General features: G+C 42.3%; 1 protein-coding gene and 1 pseudogene across 1 annotated transcript in view; one reads left to right on the plus strand and one right to left on the minus strand.

Annotated features, from left to right (window-relative positions):
• Tdrd12 (tudor domain containing 12) overlaps window positions 1-26,071 on the minus strand; it is a 69,597-nt gene that overhangs the window by 28,402 nt on the left and 15,124 nt on the right. Inside the window, exons 5-10 of the mRNA XM_041654669.1 lie at window positions 19,546-19,601; window positions 18,333-18,418; window positions 13,920-14,109; window positions 9,809-9,903; window positions 9,197-9,273; window positions 6,421-6,501 (exon numbers count right to left, since the gene is read on the minus strand). Coding sequence (XP_041510603.1) covers window positions 6,421-6,501; window positions 9,197-9,273; window positions 9,809-9,903; window positions 13,920-14,109; window positions 18,333-18,418; window positions 19,546-19,601 — 585 coding nt within the window. The remainder of the gene's footprint in view (window positions 1-6,420; window positions 6,502-9,196; window positions 9,274-9,808; window positions 9,904-13,919; window positions 14,110-18,332; window positions 18,419-19,545; window positions 19,602-26,071) is intronic.
• Window positions 23,133-23,333, plus strand: LOC121449240 (annotated as a pseudogene).

The raw sequence follows: 26,071 nt of genomic DNA on the forward strand, positions 1-26,071 counted from the left end.
AGGCCTCCTGGACTCAGCAGCTAACACCAAGTACTGCTTCTTCTTCTTCTTTTTTTTTTTTTTGGTTTTTCGAGACAGGGTTCCTCTGTGGTTTTGGAGCCTGTCCTGGAACTAGCTCTTGTAGACCAGGCTGGTCTCGAACTCACAGAGATCCGCCTGCCTCTGCCTCCCGAGTGCTGGGATTAAAGGCGTGCGCCACTACCGCCCGGCTCCAAGTACTGCTTCTAAGGCTGGTGTTCTCCAAAGACTAAAAAGAGACTTGGGATTGCCTGCGTAGCTAAAAAACTGGTGTGTCTATGAAGGCATTTTGATGCAATCAGCATATTGAACTGCAACTAAATGTAGGTAATTGTGGTAATATTTTTGCTTATGCTCTAACAAATAAAGCTTGCATGAAGATCAGAGTGCAGAGCTAAGCCACTAGTTAGCCACAGAGGCCAGGTAGTAGTAGCACAGTTTTAATCCCAGTACTCAGGAGGCAGAGTGAGATGGATGTCTGTGAATAAGGTGAACCATCCACTCTTCGACACCTATACCAGATACCTTAACCAATTATCAAAGTAGTCCTCAGTAATCTAGTCTCAATGTCAAAATATTCTTTAAAAAGAATGCTACAGGGAGCCACTACCAACAAAACTGAGTAGAATCTCATTCCATATATATTCAAGCGTGGCAGATGAAGTTGGAAAGAAATTATGCTTTAAGCCTAATTTAAGGTTCTTGGCATCAAGAGACACCCTCAGAGGAACAGAGTGGGTTCTACTCAACATCTAAAAATCCCTAAAAGAGAGATGTCTATTGTGTTACAGTTTCTCACAGACTAAGATGTTCATCTTGGAAGAAAGTTTATTAAGATATAAGAGGTTATAGGGAGTTGAAACAACAGGGAGGAAGCTTCAGGACACAGAATTTTTACAGATAGATGAAATGAAAGGGTGTTCTCTGGGAAGCTGAAACACTCCATCTTTCAGGGACTGTCTTAGGGTTTCATTGCTGTGAAGAGACAAGACCACTGTAAGTCTTATAAAGAAGACATTTAATTGTGGTGCTCTCTTACAATTCAGAAGTTTATTAGTCCATTGCCATCACGGCAGGAAGCAAGTCAGCATGACAGCAGACATGGTGCTGGAGCCGAGAGTTCTCACATCTTCATCCAAAAGCAATGGGAAGTGAACTGAGTGTCACAGTGAATGAAGTTTGAGCATATGAGACCTCAAAGTCTACCCACTACAGTTATATATTTCTTCCAACAAGGCCACATCTACTCCAACAAAGCCATACTTCCAAATAATGTAACTCCCTTTGGGGGCCATTTTTCAAACCATATGGACACAATTCAGAAAGTAACAACTCAAAGGCTTTAGGAATTCCTTGAAACTGACCAGATACAGTTGGCTCCCCTCCCCAAGCATAAATAAGCTAGAAGGCTAAAGCGAGAGGTGATGTGAGAGCTACAAATTGCGGAATGCCTTTACTGTTGGGACACAAAAGGAAATGGGATTCAGAGGGAAACACAGACTCACAGAATACTGGACAAGGTGGAAGCCACTGTGTCTCGCTGCTCTGCCCCAGGGAGATATGAACAACTACACAAGCTTGCTTCTGCTACAGCCTCCCATGATTGTGAGCAAGACCCTTCCTCTCCCTTATAAGAGATCACATCTACACACAGAAGCCATGCCGTAAAGCTGGTACCCAAAAAGCTGTTGGCAGAAAGGAGTTCCCACAACACTTCTCCCTTTTGTCTAAATAAAAAGGTTCTAAACCTAACACAAAACTATATACAATAAGAACAAATATCAAGTATTGGCCAGGAGAAAGAAAAGGTAAAAACATAAAAAAAAAATAGAACTACAGCCAACATGAACAACATCAAGCAAGAAACACACTAAATGTCCAGTCTATAGGTAATAGGCAAATAACAGATTATTCCAATAGCTGCCCTATCCTGAGGAGTCTAAGTATTGTACCTGAAATATCTTAGCTAATATATAAGGATAGTAGCTGTGACTATCTAGTCTTCAACCTCAACAAAGACCCAAGAAGGAAAATTACTGAGTAAGCAGGAAGTACAAGCAAGTAACTTCCAAAAGGTACAAGATAGGACAGAAACAGCTCACTGTAATGTTGGGGTAACCAACTTTGGCTAAGGCCTAGAGTATCTTACAAACCATTTTCAGAAGCAGGAAAATTCAAAAGACTGTCCTACTCTGTCTTGGCAAGGTTCAGTAGTCATTTTTGCTTATATCCTGTTTGTCCAGCATATTGTCAGCAGTCAAGGCAAGGGCATTCTTTACCCAAAAGGCCAGTTTTGCCAAGAATAAAAGAAGCTCCATGTGGAGTGGTTTTGGTACCCAACATCCTCTCTGGAATAGACTGGTGCTGCCAGGAGCAGTGGGGTCTCATGTAGTCACCGAAGGAGTAACATGCCAGAGTATTGCCAGTGAGCCAAAGCCAAGTGGTGATACACAGATTAACAGAAATGAGTTCATTTATAGGTAGAGCTGGCCAGTAAGAAGCCTGAGCCATTGGCCAAACAAGTGTGATTGCTATTGAGTCTGATTATTTCATAAATGGCTGTGGGGACCTGTGAGCAGGGAAGAAACTGGTCCACTGGTACAGAGAAAAACCTTCAGCTACATTGGCGTTCAAACGTTTGACAAGAATTTCCACATAAAACCTGAGAGAGCTTTTAAAAAAATTCTAAAATGGAGCCAAGACCATATATTCATCGAAGCCCTTGTACCTCTGCTCAAGTCCACGGGCCTCATGAGCAGGCAGCTTAGTCTCATTGTTTGGTTATTTTATGGCTTCTATACAGGGTTTCGTGTCCTAAGAGTAGTGTCTTCTGGAAGCATTTGTAGCCTTGTTCTTCCTTCTTTCAAAAGCAAGTCTGGGTTGATGTAGGCCAGCTATTCTTGCTTTCAGGTTTTTCACCAGCTGCTGGCACTTCTTGAGAACAAGCAGTGCCAGAGATTTGCTTAGAACTAGATAGCATCCTTGTACTTCTTTGAAACAGAAATGTCATTTTGGTCTTAAGTTTCTTCTTCCATGAAATCTGCTGTATGATGTGGTCTTTGCAGCATACTTTGTCCCAGACCCGCCAAGCTACCTGCTGCTAAATCCTAACACTGCTGCCGAGATTCAGGAGGCTCTCCTGGTGCCTTAGTGCTCCCACTGGGGGGTCTAAATCATACTGAGAAAACCTATCCCTTTTTTCCAGTCAACCTGCAACAGATCCACCTTCTGGGCCACCAATCACATGGCCTTCCATCCATCAGTGGCAATTGGTGAATGATCTTTTGCAGTTATCTTAAATTCTCCCTAAGTCTCTGGTACTCTTGGAGGTGTAGGTACCGACCTCTGACCATTTCCCTTGGGCAAGGCTTGGTTTTTGCCTTCTGGTTTCATTCAAAAGTACTGGCACCAGGCACCTGTATTTCCTTGGGCTTTTAGCCCTAGCCCGTGAAGCATGTGTTGACAACCCACTGTTCAGTTTCTCCTTCATTTGTTCCTCCCTAAGTCTTGGGATGCCATGGACTTCAGGCTTTGGACCTCTCCTACCTGTCTTCTGGAGATGCTCCTTACTTTATACCTAGTGCCTGACTTAAGGGTCTCGAAACTTACTTGTCTTGCAGTTGACTCTGGCCTCAATACCCCTTAGATAAGTAATCCAAATGTGGCCGACTAACAGTACTCTAGATTCCATTATTATCTAGGACCTTTACAAATGCTACAAGCAATTGAAACGAAAAAAAAAGAATTGCCATTCCCTATTTCTTTTTCCTTTGTTTGAAGCCCTGCTTTGGTCTGGTGTAAAAATCAGGCCATAGTCTTTACTTTCCTAGAGCTACTACTATGTCTAGAGAGTTTACCTTGCTACCAGACTCCAAAAAGAGATAAACTCACAAAACAGACTTCAAAGTAACTTTTTACTATTCCTTTATTTGAAGGAACCTGTTTTACAATGATTGCACTCAGTAATCAACCACCTGTGTCTCATGATGAATGACTGGATAGATAAAAGGTGTGAAGTTTCAAGTTTAAGCTGTAAGGATCTGTCTTAGTTAGGGTTTCTAATTGCTGTAAAGAGACACCGTAACCATGGCAATTCTTATACAGAAAAGCATTTCATCGGGACTGGTTACAGTTTCAGATGTAATTCTGATGAGAAGCAAGGCAGCAAACAGGCAGACATGATGCTGGAGAGTAACTGAGAGCTCTACATCTTGATCTGCAGGCAACAGAAGTGAACATTGTCCCACATTAGGCATTGCTTGGCCATATGAGACTTTAAAGCCCACCCCCGTAGTGACACACTTCCTCCAACAAGGCCACACCTCCTAATAGTACTACTTTCTATAGGCCAAGCACTTTTGAGTCCACAGAGCTGGACCTATTCAAACCACTACAGAATCTAAGAAAATGTTTTAAGGTCTAAGAAGTTGTTTTAAGGTGTGTAAATGCAAGTCATATAAGGTCAGAGGACATGAAAGCTTAAGTTATGATAAAGTGATTTAAGGTATATAAAAAAGAATGAAAAATGCTTCCAATTTCTTTCCCTCCATATGCCAGCATTGTATTAAGACTTAAGTTCAGCATTCTAACATTAATCAATGGAGTTCTGATAAGCTGCTCATCTACCTCTGGTAAGTGCCGATGACTATTATCAGTCTCAAGCTCAAGATTTTAAATTTTCTTTTGCTTCTCTTTGTGCTAAAAACATCTATAATCTATATAAGTCCAGCCTTCTGAACAGAGAGAAAGGAGGCCCAGCTTTCAAGATCTATGTTCATACTGAAAATCAAGATCAAAAGTGAGCTTTTGCCTTTCTGCTCCATAGGAGGTTTCTGTCCTCTTTAAGCTCATGTTTTTAACAGCAACAAAAAAAATCCCACATGTATTATTTTTGTACATGTTAATCTACGAAAGTACAGAAATCAAAGAACTACTTGAAGCAATCGGTTCTCCCCTTCCATGATGCAGGAGCCAGGGATTGAATTCATGATTGCTTGATGGCAAGCACCTTTATCCACTGAGTCATTCTACCTGCCCTGTTCTGTCATCCTCATAGGTTTAGGGACTTAAGAGCTACTGTTTTTCTTGAATAACCCTTGCTCCAGTTGGATTTTAGGCCAATAGTTTTGTAATAATCTTGGTTTTGGCTTTTCGAGACAGGTTTCTCCACAGCTTTCGAGCCTGTCCTGGAACTAGCTCTTGTAAACCAGGCTGGCCTCAAACTCACAGAGAACTGCCTGCTTCTGCTTCCCAAGTGCTGGGATTAAAGGCGTGCGCCACCACCACTGGGCTGCAATAATCTTTGTAAGCCTGGCCTGACTTCCTGCAGTGATGGACTATAATGTGGAAGAGTAAGAAACCAAACAGATCCTTTCCTCCCCAACTTGCTTTTGGTCATGGTGTTTCATCAGAGCAACAGAGGCCCTGACTAGGACACTAACTTTCTTCAGCTCTTTTACCTGCAGACTCCCTGGAATGAACAGCTGACAAGTCACCCAAGTCACCACTGTATTTCCTACCAATCAGGACTAAGCAAAGAGCACTGAGCAAGATAGTAGGGAAGACAAGGCTTTACGATAGAGGCATGAAGGAGAATAGAGTTTGTCAGAGCTCACTCAATTATCAGCTCAAACTAAATTACAATTTCTAAAAAGTTACTTGTCCCAAGGAAAACAGTCACTTAGAGCAGTAAAAACATCAGGCATGAGGCAGGAGAGATTCTCTGGAAGGGAATATTAACCACCAGCCCCACTGTGAACCCCTCACCAGTCTTCAACACACTTGATTCCTGAACACTGAGGTGCTTGTGCTAGTCAGAGGCCATACCGGGCATGAGTGACTCTGAAGGTGTCAGAGGCTACCACTGCTAACAAACAGAGACATCATGGGCACCAAGCTAAGCTGTCAGTCTAATTACAGAGCAGCCAGGTTCTCACAGGTAAACTGTTTCAGCTGGTAGAGTCTAGGGAAAGAGAAGCATGGTCTCAGTTTTGTGTATTTAACAAGCATCAAATGAGGTTACTCTGTTGTTAGAGAACAGGAGGTGGTCCCATCTAACATCAGAAAACCGGGAAGGAAACCAAACATCACCCAACCAAAATCAATGGCCATAAAAGTATACAACTGTACCTAACAGTTTAAAAACTGTCCACCTGGCTGAAGGAACCAGGGTGAGAATGACCCCTTACAACAGAACCAAGATTTAACACGCCCCTACCCTGACACAGCTAGGGGACTTCCTGCGTATTTACTGTTTTATGAGAATGGAAGTTTGAAGTAAAAATAGAGGTATATTTTTCCTGCTTCTTTTTATACAATTATTTCAAAAACCAATTCAAGTCAGGGGAAAACTAAACCAAACAAACCAATTCCAGCCAAGCGAGCGAGTGAGCTAGGCCTTACTTCACACAGCCATTCTTCTCATCACAGTCTTTCTTCTCTGTCAACCGCAGCAGCTTCTCATTTGGTTTCTGGCTAAACCCACTGGAAACCAAAACACATGAAAAGATTAATTCACAAGTTAATAGAGGCAACTGTCACTGCTATTGGATGCCCACTAGAGCCTAGATAAGACCCTGCTGCTGAGGAAACTACAGGTCTCACTTGCAAGACACAGAAACTGTTGGAGGTCAGGGTCCTGTCCTTGTCTTTGTGCCCCATGCACCCACCCCATGAAGCTTCCTGACAGCTGGCCTTTAGCACAAAAATAAATAAAAGCCAAAAAAACAAAAAAAAAAACCCCACCCAAACTAGGCAGAGTGCAATACTTGGTGGAACAAAGCAACCCGAAAGGAGCCGGCAGCCTGCAAAGACTGCTGTGGGAACCAGGAATGAACAGCAATTTCTTTACTAGTTTCTTGACCCCTGCAAAGGCAGAGTGTACCTGATTGTGGACTTCCTGAAAATATTGTTGTGGGCTCAGACTTCTTCCCCCTCCCTCCACCAGGTTTAGCATCTCTTTCCTGATGGTCCGATTTCTCATCTCCCACATCCAATCAAGACCCAGAAGATAGTTATATAAATTCAGTGTGCTGGGGCTTTGAAACCAGAGCAGTTGTAGGAGCTTAAAGAGGGAGAGAAGACCCTAGGGTCCAACCCCTGGGACTCCTTTTCCCTTAAGAGTAAGAAACCTGCAGACTTAAGAGTCCAACTCCCAGCTGGCTCACCCATCAGTCTGTCTTCCAGACTTGCCAAGGACAAACTAAGGCTTCCACACTACGCCCACTCAGCAAGTTTCCAGTCATAGGGATTCATTCCTGCCTTGGAGTGCCTCCAGCACTCATGGTACTCTGCTATGGAAGGGAATTCCTCCATGAGGCTTCTTCCACTTCCCAAGACGCACTGTTCCAGATTCCAGCCACTCCAACTTGCAGACCTGCAGCTTCAGAGGTCCCTGACTAAGACCTGCTGGAGACACAAGACTGGTCCTCCTGCTACGTCCGACCCACAGACCTGCTCTGCCAAGGGACAGCTCTCAGCTGGTATTCCAAGGCTCTCTGAGAACCCCAGAGTTGAAATATTTGTCTAAACTGCATTGGCTCTCAGCTAGCACCTGCCTGCTACTGAGAGTTTCAACGTTTCATTTAAATTTTAAGTTGTTTTATCCTGTTTAAGGAGTTATTCTTGAATTGTCAAAGTGCCTTCCTATTTGTATTCTTTACAGTTTGCCTACTCCATTCTTGGAGGATTACCTGACAAGAACCCAAGTAGAGACAGAAGAACAGTTTCCACTGGTTACTTCAAAGCAAAGTTAGGCCTGGGGTGGGAACTTTTATTCAAATTTGTTCAAACCACACAGATAGCTCTTTTCTGGGGGAATTCTAAGCAGCAGCAGCAGTAAGGAAGCACTTAGTCTCCCTAGATGCATTTCTGTGAGGACAGAGGCTTAGCACTAACTATGGAATCTTGCCTGGTGCTGGTCACACAGCCTCTCTGCTGCTGAAACTGGTTTAGTTCTACAATTAGAAACTGGTCAGGAACCAAAGCAATCACGGGGTAAGTAACGACCTGGAAACAAACAGAATTCTGGAGACTGCTTTATTGTTCCCTTCCTCGATCAAGCTGAGGGCACCCTGGATGCTGAACTGCACAGCAAATGTAGTGGTCAAGACTGCCCGGCCAAGGCAGAGACAGGAGGCAGGGTCCCCGGGCCCGAGCATGGGCACTTCTACTTGTCTTCTTTTTGTCTCTGTTCTCTTCTGGTCCTACCCCAGGGCCACATTCAATCTTGGTAACTCCAACACTGCAACTATCAGCAGTGTCCTAAGTCGCAAAAGAAAACCCATCAACTGAGCTCAGGAGTCCCTGGCTGAGCACAAGCACGCCAGTCCCAGAGCCACTCACCAACGTTCTATAAAGACCTGGCACTGCAGCCAGCCACAGAAAGTGAGACCCTTTCCTGTAATGTCACTGATATTACCTTGTGCATCTTAAGGAGGACAGGGTTACAGCTGGAGACTTGGGAGAAGACAAGCAGCCACACTTGGCTTTCTCCAGATTTGTAACCTGCAAAGTTATGCTGCTATGGCCTACACTTACTCATCCTTCACACAGCCACTCCGTGCTGTTCACTGGAGGTGCCTTACAGATACAACAGTGCGCAACCAGGCAACAAAGGGATTCTAGACCTACTGCCAGTTTTCAATCCACTCTGTTGCCAGCTAATCAACTGTAAAAAGATATTTTTTCCTTTAAAGTAGTATATTTTGAACCAAAATTGCCCAGACCACCTTCTTTTTTGGGGGGTCTGGTATGTCTATCATCAACCTTTTACATACTTACTTTTACATACGTGACCTTCTTCTGTATTTGTAGACTTACAGTTGTGCAATCAACCAGCCAACCAACAACTGGAAATATTTGGCAAAAACAACTGCCCGCATTAAACATGTAGATTTTTTTTCCTTGACATTATTCCCCAAACAATACAGAATAACGACTTATATAGTATTTACATTGCATTGGGTAGGTATTAGAAGCCATCTAGAGATGACATAAAATATATATGAAAATGTGTGATAGTTACATATAACCATCATGCCACTTTTTAAAAATCTGGATTTGAGCACACACAGTTGTATATTCTCAGTAGTCCTAAAACTGAGGCCCCCAAGGCTAACACGTTGACTATGTACTATCTTAAGGCTCTAGTTTGCTAAACTGAATTTTCAAGACATACCTTGCTGCTGGAATATCTGGATCAGCATATATAGTTATGCCTCTTTTTGTTGGCCAGTATGCTGAAGATTCAATACACTGTAAGAATGGAAGGAAAGGGAGAAGGAGGGAGGGGCAGATAATTTATTTTTGGAATCAAAATATAACGGAAATTATTTTCATCACAATCATTCCAGAGAGTTTCTATGCACGCAAGTGCACATACACACACGGAGAACCAAAGTTGGATGGTTATGCCCTCACTATAGTCATTAGATCAAATGTCAGACAGCAGGTAATCGGCATTCGCACGAGTGTTTAAAGTATCTTACAATTACTTTCATTTGTCTTTGTCGAAAGAACTGAAAGGCACATTAGAAGTAAAATTATGTGAATGTTCCCCAAATCTAGACAGTCATACATCTGTGTTCAAGGAGCAAAACACCACCTTTTCGAGAGCAGTTACAACTCAGCAGAAACAGAAGCTCAATAAGGGGGAGCAGCTACCTTGTTCCATCAAACACTCTCACAACTACATTCTTCATGAATTTCTATGTAGGAAACACACTTTTTGTTCATAATAGAATATTCGTGTCATATGAACTTTATATTCAGTGAACATCAAACATACAACCTCGTTCATGTGTTTTAAAGGGGGGCATTGCTGCTTCTTCTCAAACAGAACTTTAGGTGAGTCTCTCAAGGAATCCTTGTATTTTATAGATTTATCTGCAAAATGAAGATAAAAGCTACCTTGTAAACTATATAAAATCAGACAAAAATAACAAAAACCAAACACTTATAAAATCGCAACACATGAATTATTATCAAACAGGTTTGTTTATATTAAACTTGTAGGGATTAAAATTAAAAATCTGCTTTGGGACTGACAAGACAGCTCAATAGGTAAAGGTACTTGCTGACAAGCCTGCGACCTGCGTTTGGTCCCCAGGTCCTACATGCAGGGAGGATGGTCTCTGTCCTCCATGGCACTCCATGGCATAGTATACCCATTCACACACACACTTACACGCTAAATAAATACAATCCAAACATTTTTGCGTCAATCTTTTTTTAAAGGTTGTAGAAATCCACAGACCAGCTTACTAAGAATAAAGTAATTTTCCCAATTTGGCAGACTGTACTTTCCAAAGGAGGCCACAATTATGTATCCATACACATGCTCTTCCTACAATGTATAGGACAATGCCACCCTACCCAGAAAAAAAGAAAGAAAGAAAGAAAGAAAAGAAAGGAAGGAAGGCAAAGTGAGCTCAAATTTCCAAGAAGCCAGCTATTTCGGAATTAAAAAAAAAAAAAAAAGCAGCTGCCCTTGACCCCTTGATCCCAAACTCCTGGAGATAGCAGAAGCAATCAGCCAGCTGGCTGTAGAGAGACAACAGACCCTGCAGTTTCAAACACAGCTGTCTAAGGAAAACAGCTAACTGCCCATTCTGCCCCTAATAAAAACCCCTTCCCCTTTCCTATCCTTAGCTACAGAAGCCCCAGCTTGAAACCTATACTCTGTATAAGGTAGAAGAGCCAGTCAAGGAAAACTGACAATCCCTGAGCAGGAAACCAACCAATCCCTGAGCACCCTGACTTTGAACCCAGAGCTAGTGAACGAAATATGCCCAGGATCTGAAACCTGAGTCAGTGAAAGAAACACTTTATCCCTGAACCCAGAACCAAAGAAACACGCTGACTCTGAAACCAGTGTCAAACACACTTTGTCCCTAGACTCAGAGCCAGTGAAAGAAATATGCCCTGGTCCTAAAACTAGAGCCAAAAGGTTAAAAAGGACCAGTGAAAGAAACACAGTTTGGCCCTGAAGTCAGAGTGATCTCTGACCCTGACCAACTAAACTAACCAATCCCTGAGCAGGAAAACTCCAAGCCTAGTAAGTAAGACCTATATAAGCCCCTCTGCCTGTTCACAGTTGTGGGCTGTCCTTTCCCACCCTGGCAGAGGCAGCCACTCTCCTTCCAAAATAAATCTCTTTCTCAAAAGAGTCTTGGATGAAGATCTTCATTTGCCAGTGTAGAATAGAAGAACCTTGCTGGGATGTCCCTAGGTGGCTGAGCAGAAAAACCTTGCTGAGATGTTTCCTTAGGGGGCCTGAGCAAGATTGAGCAGAACTGAAGAACCTTACTGAGATAGATGGTCCCGTATACAGGCCGTGCAAGGCTGAGCAGAAAAAAGTAATAACTTTCCCCAAGTTGGAGGAAATTGCTACATTTCTGCAAGGGCTTCCCCTTTAGCCAAGTGTAGCAGAAGAAGTAACATCTTTGGCCCCAGAAGAAGCAGACAGCTCTGCTAGGACGTCTCCTTAGGGGAAAAGAGCAGAGCTCAGCTGTAGCCGCTCTCTCCATAGAAGCAGGACTGCTATATCCTGTGGGGAGGCCATCCCCCATCATACCCCAGTTTCAGGTAGCCTGGCTTCCCCACACCCAGGCTGAGCTGTCCTATTGTGGCTCTCCCCTCTAGAACTGTCCTATTGTGGCTCTAGGTATAGCCTGGCTTCCCGATGAGTAGGAAAACCTTATTGGGAGCTGTAATACACTTGCTTATACTCTGCACTGTCAGTGTGCAGGATCTGAGATGCCATCTCTCAGGTTAATTAAACCTTCTCCTCTAGCTACTGACGTTACCTAAACTCTTGTCTTTTATTTCTTTTTACAAATTTAATTCTTATGCAATGTAACTGGCTCTCACTAAGAGACAGAATCTATATTCCCATCCCACAGACTGGCATAGAAAATTCCAAAGTGGAAAAGCAAACAGAAGGAAAAAAAACTGTTTAAACAGAAATATCCAAGAACTATTTGTATCAGTTTGAGTGAGTCGCTTAAACAGAAATATATTTTCTTTTATTTCTGGAGGCTGCAAGTCCAAGATCAAAGTGTTGGCCAATTTGAATCCTGGGGTGATGTCTTCCTGGTGGGCAAGTGCTAGAGAAGTCAGCTCTGGTTTTTTTCTCTTCTAGGGGCTCTTTTAAGTCTATCAGAGTCTGACCCTACACTTATAGCATCACAGAACTTCTCATGAAGACCCTGCCTGCAGACACAGCCACATTGAGGGCAGGCCTGCAGCATATGAGTTCTGAGGACACAGAATTCAACCCACAACATAGTTTTTGAAAAGAGGAACAAAATTACTAAGACTCTTAACCAAGGGAGTGAAGGAAGGGAGATTAAGAGAGAAGCAGGGAAAGAAGGAAGAGAAAGCAGGGCCATGCCTACTGATTCATGGACACCTAGAAGCTAATAAAGGATAGTTCATGTGTTTATGAGCATATCAAGAAATGTAAAGATAGTGAAATGAAAACTCGATGCTTACAATTTGATCATCTTAATCAGTGGTTCTCAACCTTCCTAATGCTGCGATCCTTTAATACAGTTCCTCATGTTGTGGTGACCCAACCATAAAATTATTTCATTGCTACTTCATAACTGTAATTTTGCAAATGTTATGAATTGTAATTTAAATGTCTGATATGCAGGATATATGATAAGTGACCCCTGTGAAGGGGTCTCGACTCCCAAAGTGGTAGGGACCCACAGATTGAGAATCACTAATCTAGATGAAGATTCCTTAAAAGACATACTTTTCCAAAACTCTCAAATAAAACAGAAATAGGGAATAGGGATAGTATGTCTTGAAGAAATTGAATTATTAGGAATGTTCCAAAAAAGAGAACTAAATTGAGGTGGGTTCACTGAAGAATTCTATCAAGCATATCAGGAAGAAATGTCACTAACCCAGAAGCAAAACAAGCACTTCCCAGCTCATCCTACAAGACCCTCACTGTTCTGATGCCTCAACCAGAAAGCATTTCAAGAGAATGAAGGCCCATTATGTCTTACGAACACAGATGTAAAATCCTTTCAAAACATTGACAAATCAAAAACTATATAATAGATGTCATTAAATAATAGGAAAACAAGCCACACACTAGAAGAAAATAACTGCAAAAGATATATCTGGTAAAAGACTATTACCAAAGTAGATGAAGAACACTTACAGCCCAAAACAAAGAACCTATGTGAAATAGACAAAGATGGGCTGAGGTTATAAAGCTCGGTGGCAGAGCACAGTGAAGCCTGGGCTCACTCTCCAGGGCACTCAGAGTATGGATTCTGTGCTTCCTAGGAAAGAAACCAAACTGGTAGGACTCACCTAGTGCTGCAGGAGGTGGCCCTAGGTCACTGACAACATTCTTACACCATGTATGCCGAAGAGACTGTGACAGAAAATCTAAGCCCTGTGAGTCTGAAAGAACATACTATATTTCAAAACTAAAACATGAAATAAAAATGAGTCCTTATTATTTACTTCTGCTCTTGCTCATGCAGTAAAATTATAGGAGACCTAGCAAGGATGGCAGTCTGAGGGGTTAAAATCTAATGCAGAGAGGAGCATTTAAAACTGCATCCATGAACCACACTAAGCATCATTTGTAATAAAAACTCTCTGAGGTGTCTGAAAACTATTCAGAACCTCACTTTGCTGAGATCTTTAAACCACATACTGTCTGGACTTCTGAAAATGTAGCCCAACATTAACAGAACCGTCAGAATTTCCTGGTCTCCTAAATACAAACAGTAGCAGCTCCAGGACCACAATGCCTGTCAGAGGCTAAGTAGTAAAACTTGATTATTAAATTGATTCTAAGTCTGTCTCCAAGTAGGAAAGGGCTTAGACAGAAATTGGTATACTAAGGAAAAGCAACATGAAATACTCACTTTCCATTCCACGATGGTCTTTCCCTTGCAAAAGCATTGGCCACAGAGTAAGTGATGGGCTGAGCTTACTGGAGCAGGGCACCGAATTGAGACTGGGTCTGGGCTTCTCCAACGTATTGAGGTTTTTATTCCCCATGGGTGACACATAATAAGCAAAGTTCTTTGCGACCAGGTCATCATTTACACAAATCTATAAAAATGTAAATATTCCATGAATTACCATTCGAATGGGTGTAGTCAATGTACACAAAGTTAGTATTTCAGACTCAGCTCCAAATTCCTGAAAAATGTTTTATGGAGCATAATCTGACAGAAATAGCTCTTGGTTTCTGCTATGTTAGCTATGACCTAATGATTTTCACGAGAAAATAGTAAGGAGTTGCATGAGATCAAGATGTACTGTGGAGGAAGAGGGAGCTAACTCCATCTGGCCAGGTACAGATTTGGTGGGAGAACACTAAGCACACAAAGGGAAACTGAAAAACTAGATCCCATCAAAACTTAATGCTTAGCCTGGCAGTGGTGGCACAGACCTTTAATCCCAACACCTGAGAGGCTGAAGCAGGCCTGGTCTACAGAGATAGTTCCAGGACACCTGGCTACACAGAGAAACCCTATCTCAAAAACAAACAAAACAAAAACCAAATAGACAAACGAACAAAGATATTGCATTAATAAGCTCTCACACAGTCGCACAGAGGAAGTCTTTATGAGGGACAGGGGACTGAGAGATGCAGCGACACGGATGTGTCGTGAATTACCGCACCTGAGTGAAAGGATAGGATCACTGTGCTCCCTTTGGAACCTGAGATGCGTTTGCAGGCTCACATCTCTCTGAGCAGTTGTGACCATGTGCATCTAATAAACACCCTCTCTCTGTTACAGATGGGCCCCTGGCTATCACCTCACTTCATCACTTAAAGTCAGCTATCAGACTACAACACATGGTACAAAAGAAGGGACTGTTTTTTGTTTTTTTTTTGTTTTTTTTTTTTTTTTGATTTTTCGAGACAGGGTTTCTCCGTAGCTTTTGGTTCCTGTCCTGGAACTAGCTCTTGTAGACCAGGCTGGCCTCAAACTCACAGAGATCCGCCTGTCTCTGCCTCCCAAGTGCTGGGATTAAAGGCGTGCGCCACCACCGCCCGGCGGGCCTGTTCTTTAAAAGCAAGAAGAAAGCAAGTTAATAGAGAGTGTTTGCTTTGAGACAGGGTTTCTCTGTGTAGCCTCGGCTGTCCTGGAACTCACTCTGTAGACCAGCCTGGCCTCCAACTCAGAGATCTGCCTGCCTCTGCCTCCCATTAAAGGTGGGATTAAAGGTGTGCACCACCACTGCCGGGCTAGAGAATGTCTTCTAAAAATGTATTATGAAGCCGGGCGGTGGGGGCGCACGCCTTTAATCCCAGCACTTGGGAGGCAGAGGCAGGCGGATCTCTGTGAGTTCGAGGCCAGCCTGGTCTACAAGAGCTAGTTCCAGTACAGGCTCCAAAACCACAGAGAAACCCTGTCTCGAAAAACAAAAACAAAAAAAAAAAATTCAGGCATCTGTACTGGCCTGCCCTTGGGGTCCTGACAGGATAAGTCCTCAGCTGTAGCCACTAAGAGCACCTCCTGTGCACATTCGCTATGCTCCCTTTTAAAAGTGGGCCTTGCTCAACTCCTGTTTCTCTCTTTCTACTCTCCTCCCCCAGCACCCTTTTCTGCCCCTTCTCTCTCCTCTTCCAATAAACCTGCTATGTGAGCATGACTTCTTTTTGCATAGATTTTTAAATTAAAACAACTGGTCACCAGGATATAAAATAAGCAAAATGGAGGTCACTAGTGAACTCAGTCAAGATACAGGGAAGGAGTAGGACAGAGACTAATCCAAGCAGCTCTTGAGAGCTCTATCTGGGCTGTACTAACAAGTCTCTTTCCCACAGGAATGCCCATTAGTACCTTGGTAATCCCTGGGGACAGATACTGGCATTGATAAAACAGCTGCACTGTGACTAATGGAGAGTAAGTTTCTCACAGTTCAGAGATAGTTGTGTAAGAATAAGGAAAGGTGCCGGGCAGTGGTGGCCCACGCCTTTAATCCCAGCACTTGGGAGGCAGAGGCAGGCGGACCTCTGAGTTTGAGGCCAGATTGGTCTACAAGAGCTAGTTCCAGGATGGGCTCCAAAGCTATAGAGAAACTCTGTCTCAAAAAAAAAAAAATAAGGAAAGGCTGGATGGAGTGGCTCACGCCTTCAATTCCAGCACTTAAGAGTCAAAGGCAGGCAGATCTTTAGGAGTTCCCAGTCATCCAGGGCTACAAAATGAGACCTTGTCTCAAATGCAAAAAAAGGTGGTAGACCTAGAATCTCTGTTCAGTACAGACCCAGAATCTGACACAGCAATAAAACAAGAGAAAAAAAGATACAGACAGGCCAAAAATAAAAGATACAAATAGGAAAATTATCCCTATTTTCAGATGGAATGATTCTATACTTAAAAAAAACCTTAAACGATTCCACCAAAAAACTTTTGAATCTCATACTTTGGGCAGATGCTGGGGGAGAGCTCAGTGAAGATGTTTACCATACGAGCTTAAGGACCAGAGGTCAGAGTCCTAGAATCTAAGTGGAAGCTAGGCAGGCATGGAAGCCACTTGTGACCCCAGCAGAGATCCTCAAGCTAACCTGGCTGCTAGACTCTCCAGAATGAATGAACCAAGGACTCAGTGTAAGACCCCGCCTCACCGAGTGGAGAGCGACAAAAGACAGTATCACATGGATACACACATGGACCTGCACACAGGTATGCTTGTACATCCAAACATGCACACCATACACACACAAAAACCAACTAATAAACAAGCAACATTTTTATGTATTTAAAACAAGCTCACCAAGAAATAGAGGTGGGTCTCATTCACATTAGTAAACAAAAACCTAGGAGAAACCCTAACAAGGGAGATGAAAGACCTCCATAATGAAAACTCTAAGACACTGAAGAAACAATTTCAGCTGGATGTGGCAGCACACGCCTTTAATTCCAGCACTCTGGAGGCAGAGGCAGGCAACAGGTCTCTGTAAATTCAAGACCAGTCTAATCTACATAGTGAGTTACAGAACAGCCAGGATATAGTGAAACCCTGTTTTGAACAAACAGGCTGCAAAGCAATAGGGTAAAACAACACTGACTTCTGGCCTCCATATACATATTCATGAACAAGCACGATGAACACACACGCTAAATAAAGAACTAAAAATGCTGTCTAAAAAAATGATTAGGTCAATTTTGTTTGTTTGCTTTTTCCAACACAGGGTTACTCTGTATAGCCCTGACTGTCTTGGAATTTACTCTGTAGACCAGGCAGGCCTTGAACTCAGATCTCCCTGCCTCTGTTTGCATTAAAAGCATATACCACCACTACCAGGCTTTAGGTCAATGTTTTTAATAATCAGAAGAGGCTAGGAATGCAGCTGAAAGGTAGATGAGTATTAGCCCCTGCATGGCCCCCAGGCGTCTGTCTGTCTCTCACTAGTACATATAGAAAGACATAGGATGAATGACTGAAGGAATAGTCCTACCAGTTTCTATTCTAAGATAGACCTTCAAAGGTTAAAACAACTCCCAGTGTGATATTTAAAGTTTTAAATAAGGATAAACATTTTCAAAATACAAATCTTGCTAGCTATGATGGCCCCATGCCTGTAATACCCAGCACTTGGGGGTAGAGGCAAAATTAAGATTATAAAGTCATCCACTGCTTGGGTGACCAAAAACCTGATACTAGATAGCCTAAGGATCTAGGTAAAACCAAATGCTAGTGTTCTTTTAAAAAATTGCAACAAAATGACTCTAATGATATTCTGCTTTACTCATAGGTCAGTGCCTTGCTCACCCACCATCTGAGAAGCTTCCTCCTGCTGGAGAGGAAACGAATACACTGACTCAGGCTAGCTACTCTGCAGAAGAGTGAGGATAGACCTTGGAACACTCTGCCCTATATGGGCCAACTAACAAACCTCTCCCCTCAGGTCACCCTGAGGAAAGAAGGCAGAAAGTATAAGGAGCCAGAGGGGATGGAAGGTACCAAGAAAACAAGGCCCTCTAAATCAACATAAGCAAAACTCAAGAGCTAAGGCAGCATGCACAGGGCCTGCATAGGTCTGTACCAGGTCCTTTGCATACATATTATTACTTCTAGTTTAAGGTTTTTGGAATTCCTGAGCGTGGGAACAAGTGAGTCTGTTTCATGTGACTTTTCTTGGGCTCTTTCCCGTCTGTTTCTTTTGTCCAATTCCAATGGTTAAAATAACAAAAAATTAAGATCATCCTCAGCAACAATGAAAGTTTAAGAGTTCAAGGCTAGCCTGGGTTATATATGACTATCTCAAAAAACTAAAACCAGAAAGCAACCCTGTCCTCCCCAAATTTTTCACTTACTTTTTCATTTTTTATTGTTGCATAAAGGTAAACCTCAAAGGTATCTTCTTCCACAGCACAAAGTTTTGCTTCCACTTGGGTAGTTTCTAAATGGCAATAAATGGACATACAAGTGAGCTGACATTAAGTATTTTTAAGGCAAGCACAGCCTCATTAGGTAACCAGTAACATGCTTTTCACAGGCACGTAGACTTCTGAACAGTCCTAAAAGGTAGGTGCAGCACAGGATGCTGATGTGAGTTAGGACAGATATTACAACATAAACAGTGTCAGAGCACAGTCAAAAGAATGACCCATGGTGGACAATGCCTTGGGGAACTGGGAGAGGCACCAGGGAAAGGGGCAGAGCCTTTTACCTGAAGTGCATCTGTTCCCTGAACTGTTCTGAGACAAACATTCACATTCAATTTATAAGACATTTTGTTGGATGTCAGAACATAGCTATAGAACCCCATCTGGTCAGTGTACCCTAAATCTGGATATGGCTTTCAGCTTGCTTTTGTGCTTTCCCAGATACAATCTATGGTATGTGCCAGGCAACTGTGTTTAAATTGGTTTGTGCTGAGGAAGTTCTGGGAAAAGGGCTGCTCTGTTAAAATTCAGTATGTGTTCACTGGAGATTATCTGCATGCTATTCTGATTATGTTTTTCTGAGCAGAAAGCTTCCTTGGGTTACTGGTTTCTTTGCTACATTCGTTTATAAAATGTATACTGAAACTGAAGTAAAGGTGTTTATAGCATTAAGGTCTTCAAATTCCAAGTTTTGCTGACAGATCTGCAAAGGTCAGCAGACGTCGACAAACATGCCTTAAGTTAGCAACAATAATCGTTAAACAAAAGTACACTTATCCCTTGCTTTTCATAACTGCTGGATCAAGAAAATATATACACATTCACTTTGTATGCCCTCAGCATTTAAAAGCACTCTTGAGAGGCAGAGACTGTTACTTTGGGAGGGGTCCTCTACACAACCAGCCAGTTTGTTTTCGTTTCTGTTTTAATTTCAACTGACAATTACTGACATCCAAATCCACCTGTAAAATTACAGGGGCATAATCAATGTGATGTCTGGCATGGAAGGTGCTCCAAGTAACTTCAGGAGCACCATGAAGGGGGCCACATCCATGCATGTGGATCTTAGACATCTGGCAACAGAAGTGTAAGCTACCACATGTATCAACTCAAAACAGTGTGCAAACTCCCCTGGCCTTACCTCTTAGAATGTTCTGAAAGTACTGGATGGCTGCACTGTCCCATTTTGTGGCAGGTCTGGAACAGCAAACAGGTGTGATTTCATTAAGTAAAAAGCCTATGCTAATATACCACTGCCATTTATTAGCTGGATGATGGGTGTTTCCCACACTATCAAGCATACAAGGAGCTTATGCCAGTTCTGCTTCAGGGTATAGACTCCAGATATGTATGACAATGCCATCTTCACAGCTCTGCTGAGATGACACTCCCCCTATTCCAATGTATGGCACCTCTTATCACACCACTGTCCCAAGTTACCTGCAACAAACCTATTTACCCAAACACAGTCCAAGTTCTTTGGTGAGAGCCAAGTGTGCACCACCCATCACTGGCTGCCATAGAGAATGGCACCACACACTGACCAACCAACCCCAGTCAGCCCTGGAAAAGTCAGCTACACTCTCTGGGTGGCCCTCACTCCGAGGCGCTAGTACCCTGGCCCCAGTTGGTTTTATATCTCCACCAGCTTGCTCAGTCTACATCTTTAGTATACTTCACAAACAATGCTGGAGAAAAAGATATAGGCACTGCAAAAGACGAACAAAGGGGGGCTTAGAAAGAACAAAAAAAGCTCATTCCTGTTAGGTCCAGAGGAAACTCCAATTTCCCAAACTCCAAAAGGCAGTCCTAATATCCAAAAATGGGCCCAACCCGAACTGTAGGAGGATTTCTGGTGGTTAGATAAAAGTTAGCATTCCTTAGGAACTTGTGATGCTGGTTACCCCCTACCAAAAGGAGTCATTTCCCTCACTTCTGGCAACTTGTGGTGCTATTAGCATATCAGAGCTCCTGCTGGCCCCAAGGCTCCCTCACTAACAAGTACCTGTCACACATTTCAGAGTTCACCATCCAGCCAGGTGGAGGCGCACGCCTTTAATCCCAGCACTGGGGAGGCAGATGTAGGTGGATCTCTGTGAGTTCGAGACCAGCCTGGGCTACAACAGCTAGTTCCAGGATAGGTAGGGCTGTTACACAGAGAAACCCTGTCTTGAAAAACAAAAAAACCAAAATCCAAACAAAAAAACCAAAGTTCACCATCCTAGCCCTTCTCACCTCTCCCCCACCCTAAACTCCCTCCAGCGTGCCCTCTCTCTCTCTCTCTCTCTCTCTCTCTCTCTCTCACACACACACACACACACACACACTCACACACACACACACACACCCCACCCCTTAACTATGCCACTACCACCTTTCCCACTCCTACTTCTCACTGGTTTTCTCTATTTTCTATTCCCTGCTCTTCTCTCCTCTCTTACAGAGAAGCCCCAGTCTTGAGGAGGAGTGACCAGTCAGCCTAGGAAAACTGATGAAATCTGTTCTGTGCTGTGGTCTCTTAGTGGCACACCTTATCCCCAACCTGCCAAGATACCCCCTTCATGGATCCTAACCTAAGGTATGTGTGGAAGGCCAGGTCAAGGTCAGCTATCTTTCCTTGACCACTCTCCATCTTTTTTGGAAATTATCTCCACAAAACAGAAAACAAAACTGTGCACGCACACACACACCACAAACACTACACTAGCTGGGTGGTGATGGTGCTTATCTTTAATCCCAGCACTCAGGAGGCAGAGGCAGGTGGATCTCTGAGTTTGAGGCCAGCCTGGTCTATAGACTGAGTTTCAGGACAGTCAGAATTGTTACACAGAAAACCCTGTTTTGAAAAAAAAAAACAATAACAAAATAATAATAGGAATAGGCCAGGCAGCGGTGGTATACACCTTTAAGCCCAGCACTTGGAAGGCAGAGACAGTAGGATGATCTCTTGTTGAGTCCAAAGCCAATCTACAGAGCGAATTCCAGGACAGCCAGGACTACACAGGCAAACCCTGACTTGCAAAATAAATAGAATAGAATAGAATAGAGGAAGGAGAAGAAACCTACGACTTAGGCCCAGAAAATACTTTCAACACAAAATAAAATTTCCCCAACCTAAAGGAGATGTGTACAAGAAGCATATGGACTGGACCAGAAAATGAAGTCCCCTTGATACATAATAATCAAAACACTAAATGTACACAATGAAGAAAGAATATTAAAAGCTGCAGGGGAAAAAGACCAAGCAACATATAAATGTAGAACTTTTGGAATTATACTCAATTTCTCAACGGAAACTCTAAAAGCAAGAATGGTCTGGACAGATGTGCTACAGACTCTAAGAGACCACAGATGCCAAGCAAAACTTCTATGTCCAGCAAACTTTCACTCACAATAAATGGAGAAAGTAAGATATTCCAAAAGCACATCACAATTCTTAACAGCTATGCACCAAACACAAGGGCACCCAAATTTGTAAAAGAAACAGAACCACAGCTAAAGTCATAATGATCCTCACATAGTGATAGTGGGTGACTTCAGTCCCTCCCTCACCAACAGACAAGTCATCCAGACAGAAACTAAACTAACAGGAGCTAACTGAAGTTATAAACCAAATGGACTTAACAGATATTTACAGAACATTTCACCCAAACACAAAAGAATATACCTTCTTCTAAGTACCTCATGGTTTCTCCAAAACTGACCACATAGTTGGACACAAAGTCAGTCTCAGCAGATACAAGAAAACTGAAATAATACCTCACATCCTACACAAATAAATCTGGACATCAACAACAGAAACAGAAAGCTTGCAAACTCATAGAAAACGAACAACTAACTACTGGATTAAAAATGGGTCAAGAAAGAAATGAAGTGCTTCCTAGAATTGAAAAACTCAAACTTATGGAACACAATGAAGGCGGTTCTAAGAGGCAAGGTGTAGTGAGGATTTACCCCACCCATGACCTTGGGCTATCTGGCCAACAGAGGCTGAGCTTCTTGCCTCTAAAAGAAGGGGGGGGGGCAGCTCTTGCTCACTCCTATGGTGGTTGTAGATTCACCCCAAAGCAGAAGGGAAGATCTCAGCGGCTCTCTACACTGTTCTTTGTGTTTCCTAATAATTCTTTGATATCTGTGCTGAGCCCAAGAGTATTATACAATAAATGTACAGCTAAAAGATCTATTAGACAAATCCACAGAAACATGATCTTGTGGAGAACCTGCTTTGCAGAGCTGGGGGAACACCTGTCTTTTGGATGTCACTGTCAACTCTGTAGAAGTCTTGTGAGGTCATGACGTTTTTCCCTTCTATAGTATACCAGCAGTGTATAAACCTGACTTTTCCTGGATACCTTCCCCACACCATGAAGCTTTGGTGTGGAAGCATCCACTCAAACCTTTGTTCTCATAACAAATCTGCATAAAACATGTCCCCCACAACTATCTTTATTGACAGGACTTACTGACAATAAAGGAGCTCCAAGCAGGAGGCACTGAGCAGAGAGACAGCATGTTTGCTCCTACTGATAAACAGGTCTGGGTGGCCCTGAATTCTCTAGTAGCAGCCTCAGGAAGGTGTATCTACCAGCCTTTGTTCTAACCTAACAAGCTATTAATTTTGCCCTGTTTGCTGCATCTTGGGCTCCATATTGGGAGAGCGTGGTTGAGGTGTGCAGCTTGGGCATGGTGAGTTATGCGCAGCTGTCAAACAAGGAAGACTGCCAGGCCATGAATGCAGTGACCTATGACGACGTGCATGTGAACTTCACTCCAGAGGAGTGGGCTTTGCTGGACCCTTCGCAGAAGAATCTCTACAACAATGAGATGCTGCAGACCATCAGGAACCTCACTGCCATTGACTACAATTAGGAAGGTCATGATATTGAAGAGTATTCTCAAAGTTCTAGAAGATGTGGAAGTCCTCTTTAGAGGCATGAGAGAATTTACATGGAAGAGAAGCCCTGTAAAAATATCCAAGATGATGAACCCACTGGATATCACAGTCGACTGCGAATATATGGAAGCGCACACACTGGAGAGGAAACTTATGAATATAGTTGGTATGGTGAAGATTTTACACAATCCTGTCATCAAAGGTAAAGAACACACACTGGAAAGAAACCCTATGAATGTAATCAGTGTGGTAAAGCCTTTTAATATCAGCATCTTCTCCAAATAAATAAAACACATATGGGAGAGAAAAATTATCAATGCAATCAATGTGATAAAGCCTTTATATATCACAGTAGTCCTCTAAGTCATAAAAGAACACATAGCAGAGAGAAACCCTGGGAATGAAATCAGTGTAGTAATGCCTTTCACAGTAGTCTTCAAAAATATAAAGGAACACAGAGGAAAGAAACCCTATGAATGTAACTAATGTTGAAAACCCTTTGCATGTATCAGAAGTCTTCAAATTCATGAGAAAATATACTGTACAGACACCTTATAGTCAGTGTGGTAATTTTTTTTATTTTATGGTAGTTTTTCTACCATATATTGGTTACAGCACAATTGGTTACAGCCTTTTCATATTACAGTAGTCTTTGAGGAAGTACAAAACACTGAAGAGATTCTAATTATAAAGAATTTGGCAACATCTTCAGTGAACATACATTATTAAGTTACACGAGTATTGATTATGGAGAAGAAATGCTGCCAATATCAGCAATTTGTCCGTAGATTATAGTGTCCTTTACTTTGTTTGCACCTGCAAACTCATATGAAGGAAGGTCCTACAAATTTAAATAATGATGGAACCCTGTGAGATTTCACACTGCTCTTCAATTACATTAAATATCTAATCCAGTTGTAAAAGTTTATGGATGTGAATTTGTGTCATTTATGTTGTTGTGATATAGCATGTTTTAATGACGTTAATGTGAGAAGACTTAATACTAGAGAATCTGAGAAACAGTAAATACCTCATATGCATATTCAAAGCATGATTTTCTTCGGTTGATATGTAATAAAATAGAATAATCAGCAATCAACTCTATATCTCATAACATAGCTTGATGTGCTATAGATATGTATATATTATTTACTGTTCTATTTTCTTGTTCCTGTCTCCATGACTTTTCCATTTGTTACTTCATCTTCAAGTACTGCCTTCTAAACACATATTATACATTGATTCCAGATAATAGAGCAGCAATGAGTTTTATTTAAAAAAAATTCTTTTGTTTGTGTCTGTAAGGTGACTCTGGGTTTGTAGGTCATGGCAGATATGTGGAGACTAGAAGACAACTTTTTGGAATCTTCTTTTGGCCATCTTCATATGGTGACCATGGAGAGGTTCCAGTGTGCACACCACAGACATTTCACACTGAGCCATCTCACTGATGTTCAAACAAGATGAGCTGAATATTACATCAGTAAAATATTATCTTTTCAAATTGTAAATGTATTGCTTAAGAATGAAGGAAAAGGGGACAATTTGAATAATAAATCTTGTTATGATTTGTTGGCAAAAAAAAAATACTCTGTATTTACCCTTCACCTTGGTTTCAGTTAACATAAGACCATAGCCCAGGAAATTAACTGTTTATACCTTTACCCCTAGAGACACAGGAAAGGGGCCTGAGTAGCAGAAACTAGCCTCAGAGAGAAAAATTCTCACATGGGTACTGGCAGGCACCCTGCTGGAGTCAAAACAGGTTGCTATGGCTACCCTACTGGATTACCAGCCACCAGGGAAGAAAAGAGAAATGCTCACAAAGTATGGCAGTGCTGCTGCATTTTTCTACAATTAATCGTAAACTTAAGTGCAGGAAAACTTAGAAATCTGTAGTGGTTTAAAGTCCCATCCTTAATTAATCCTCCCGATATCTTGCGTGGAGCTTTACAGCCATGCCTGCCCCTCTGAGATGTAAGAGGCCTCCTTCACCTGCTTTTGGGACTCTGAAATGCATGCTTGATATTACTGTTACCATGTATGGAATTGCTAACTTGCCTGAAAGCCTTGTAAGAATGGCCTTTTCTTTCTTCTTCCCCCAAGAAATAAAGAAACATGCAGGAGGAACGTGCTCGAGTCAGGCAGCGTGTTCTACACGGCAGACTCCTCTCCCTGGCCGAGACATCCTGCTCTGGACACTGAGAGGTTTAATGAGCTTAACCCCAAAATCAACCTCGATAGATAGTCTTTTATTCGGGCTCTCGTGGATTTACATACTTCTGCCTACAATTGGCATCAACATTTGGGACAACCCAATAGTCTACAGCCCGCCCACTTGGCCCACCACCCACTTCAGGTGTGGTGCTTTGAAATTCCTGTTCCAGAGCTAAGGAAGACATAATTGGAAATAGGAATCATCACATATATATCACACATCAGATCCCATATATGTATGTGTGTATGTATATATGTGTGTGTGTATCACATTAGATCCCATACGGTTCTGCCAGGTCCTCTAATAAAGGTAATGATGAAATTAACCAGTTATTAATAGGAAGTGTTCTGCAGTCCCCAAAATTTCATTAAAAACACCATGTCAATAACAAAGGTTAAAAAAATGATTTTTCCATCACTTGGCAACAAACCAAGAAAATTGTAAACCATGTCCTACTTGTTCCTTCTATAACCAACGTGAACAACATCAAGCTTTTTAATACCTGCTTTACAAAAGGTGAATGCATGCCATATGAGACTATCACTTCCTTAAATC

Source organism: Microtus oregoni, unplaced genomic scaffold (assembly GCF_018167655.1).
Source record: "Microtus oregoni isolate MIOR12 unplaced genomic scaffold, Mior012 000006F_ref0000085, whole genome shotgun sequence".
In the NCBI taxonomy this organism is placed as follows: Eukaryota; Metazoa; Chordata; class Mammalia; order Rodentia; family Cricetidae; genus Microtus; species Microtus oregoni.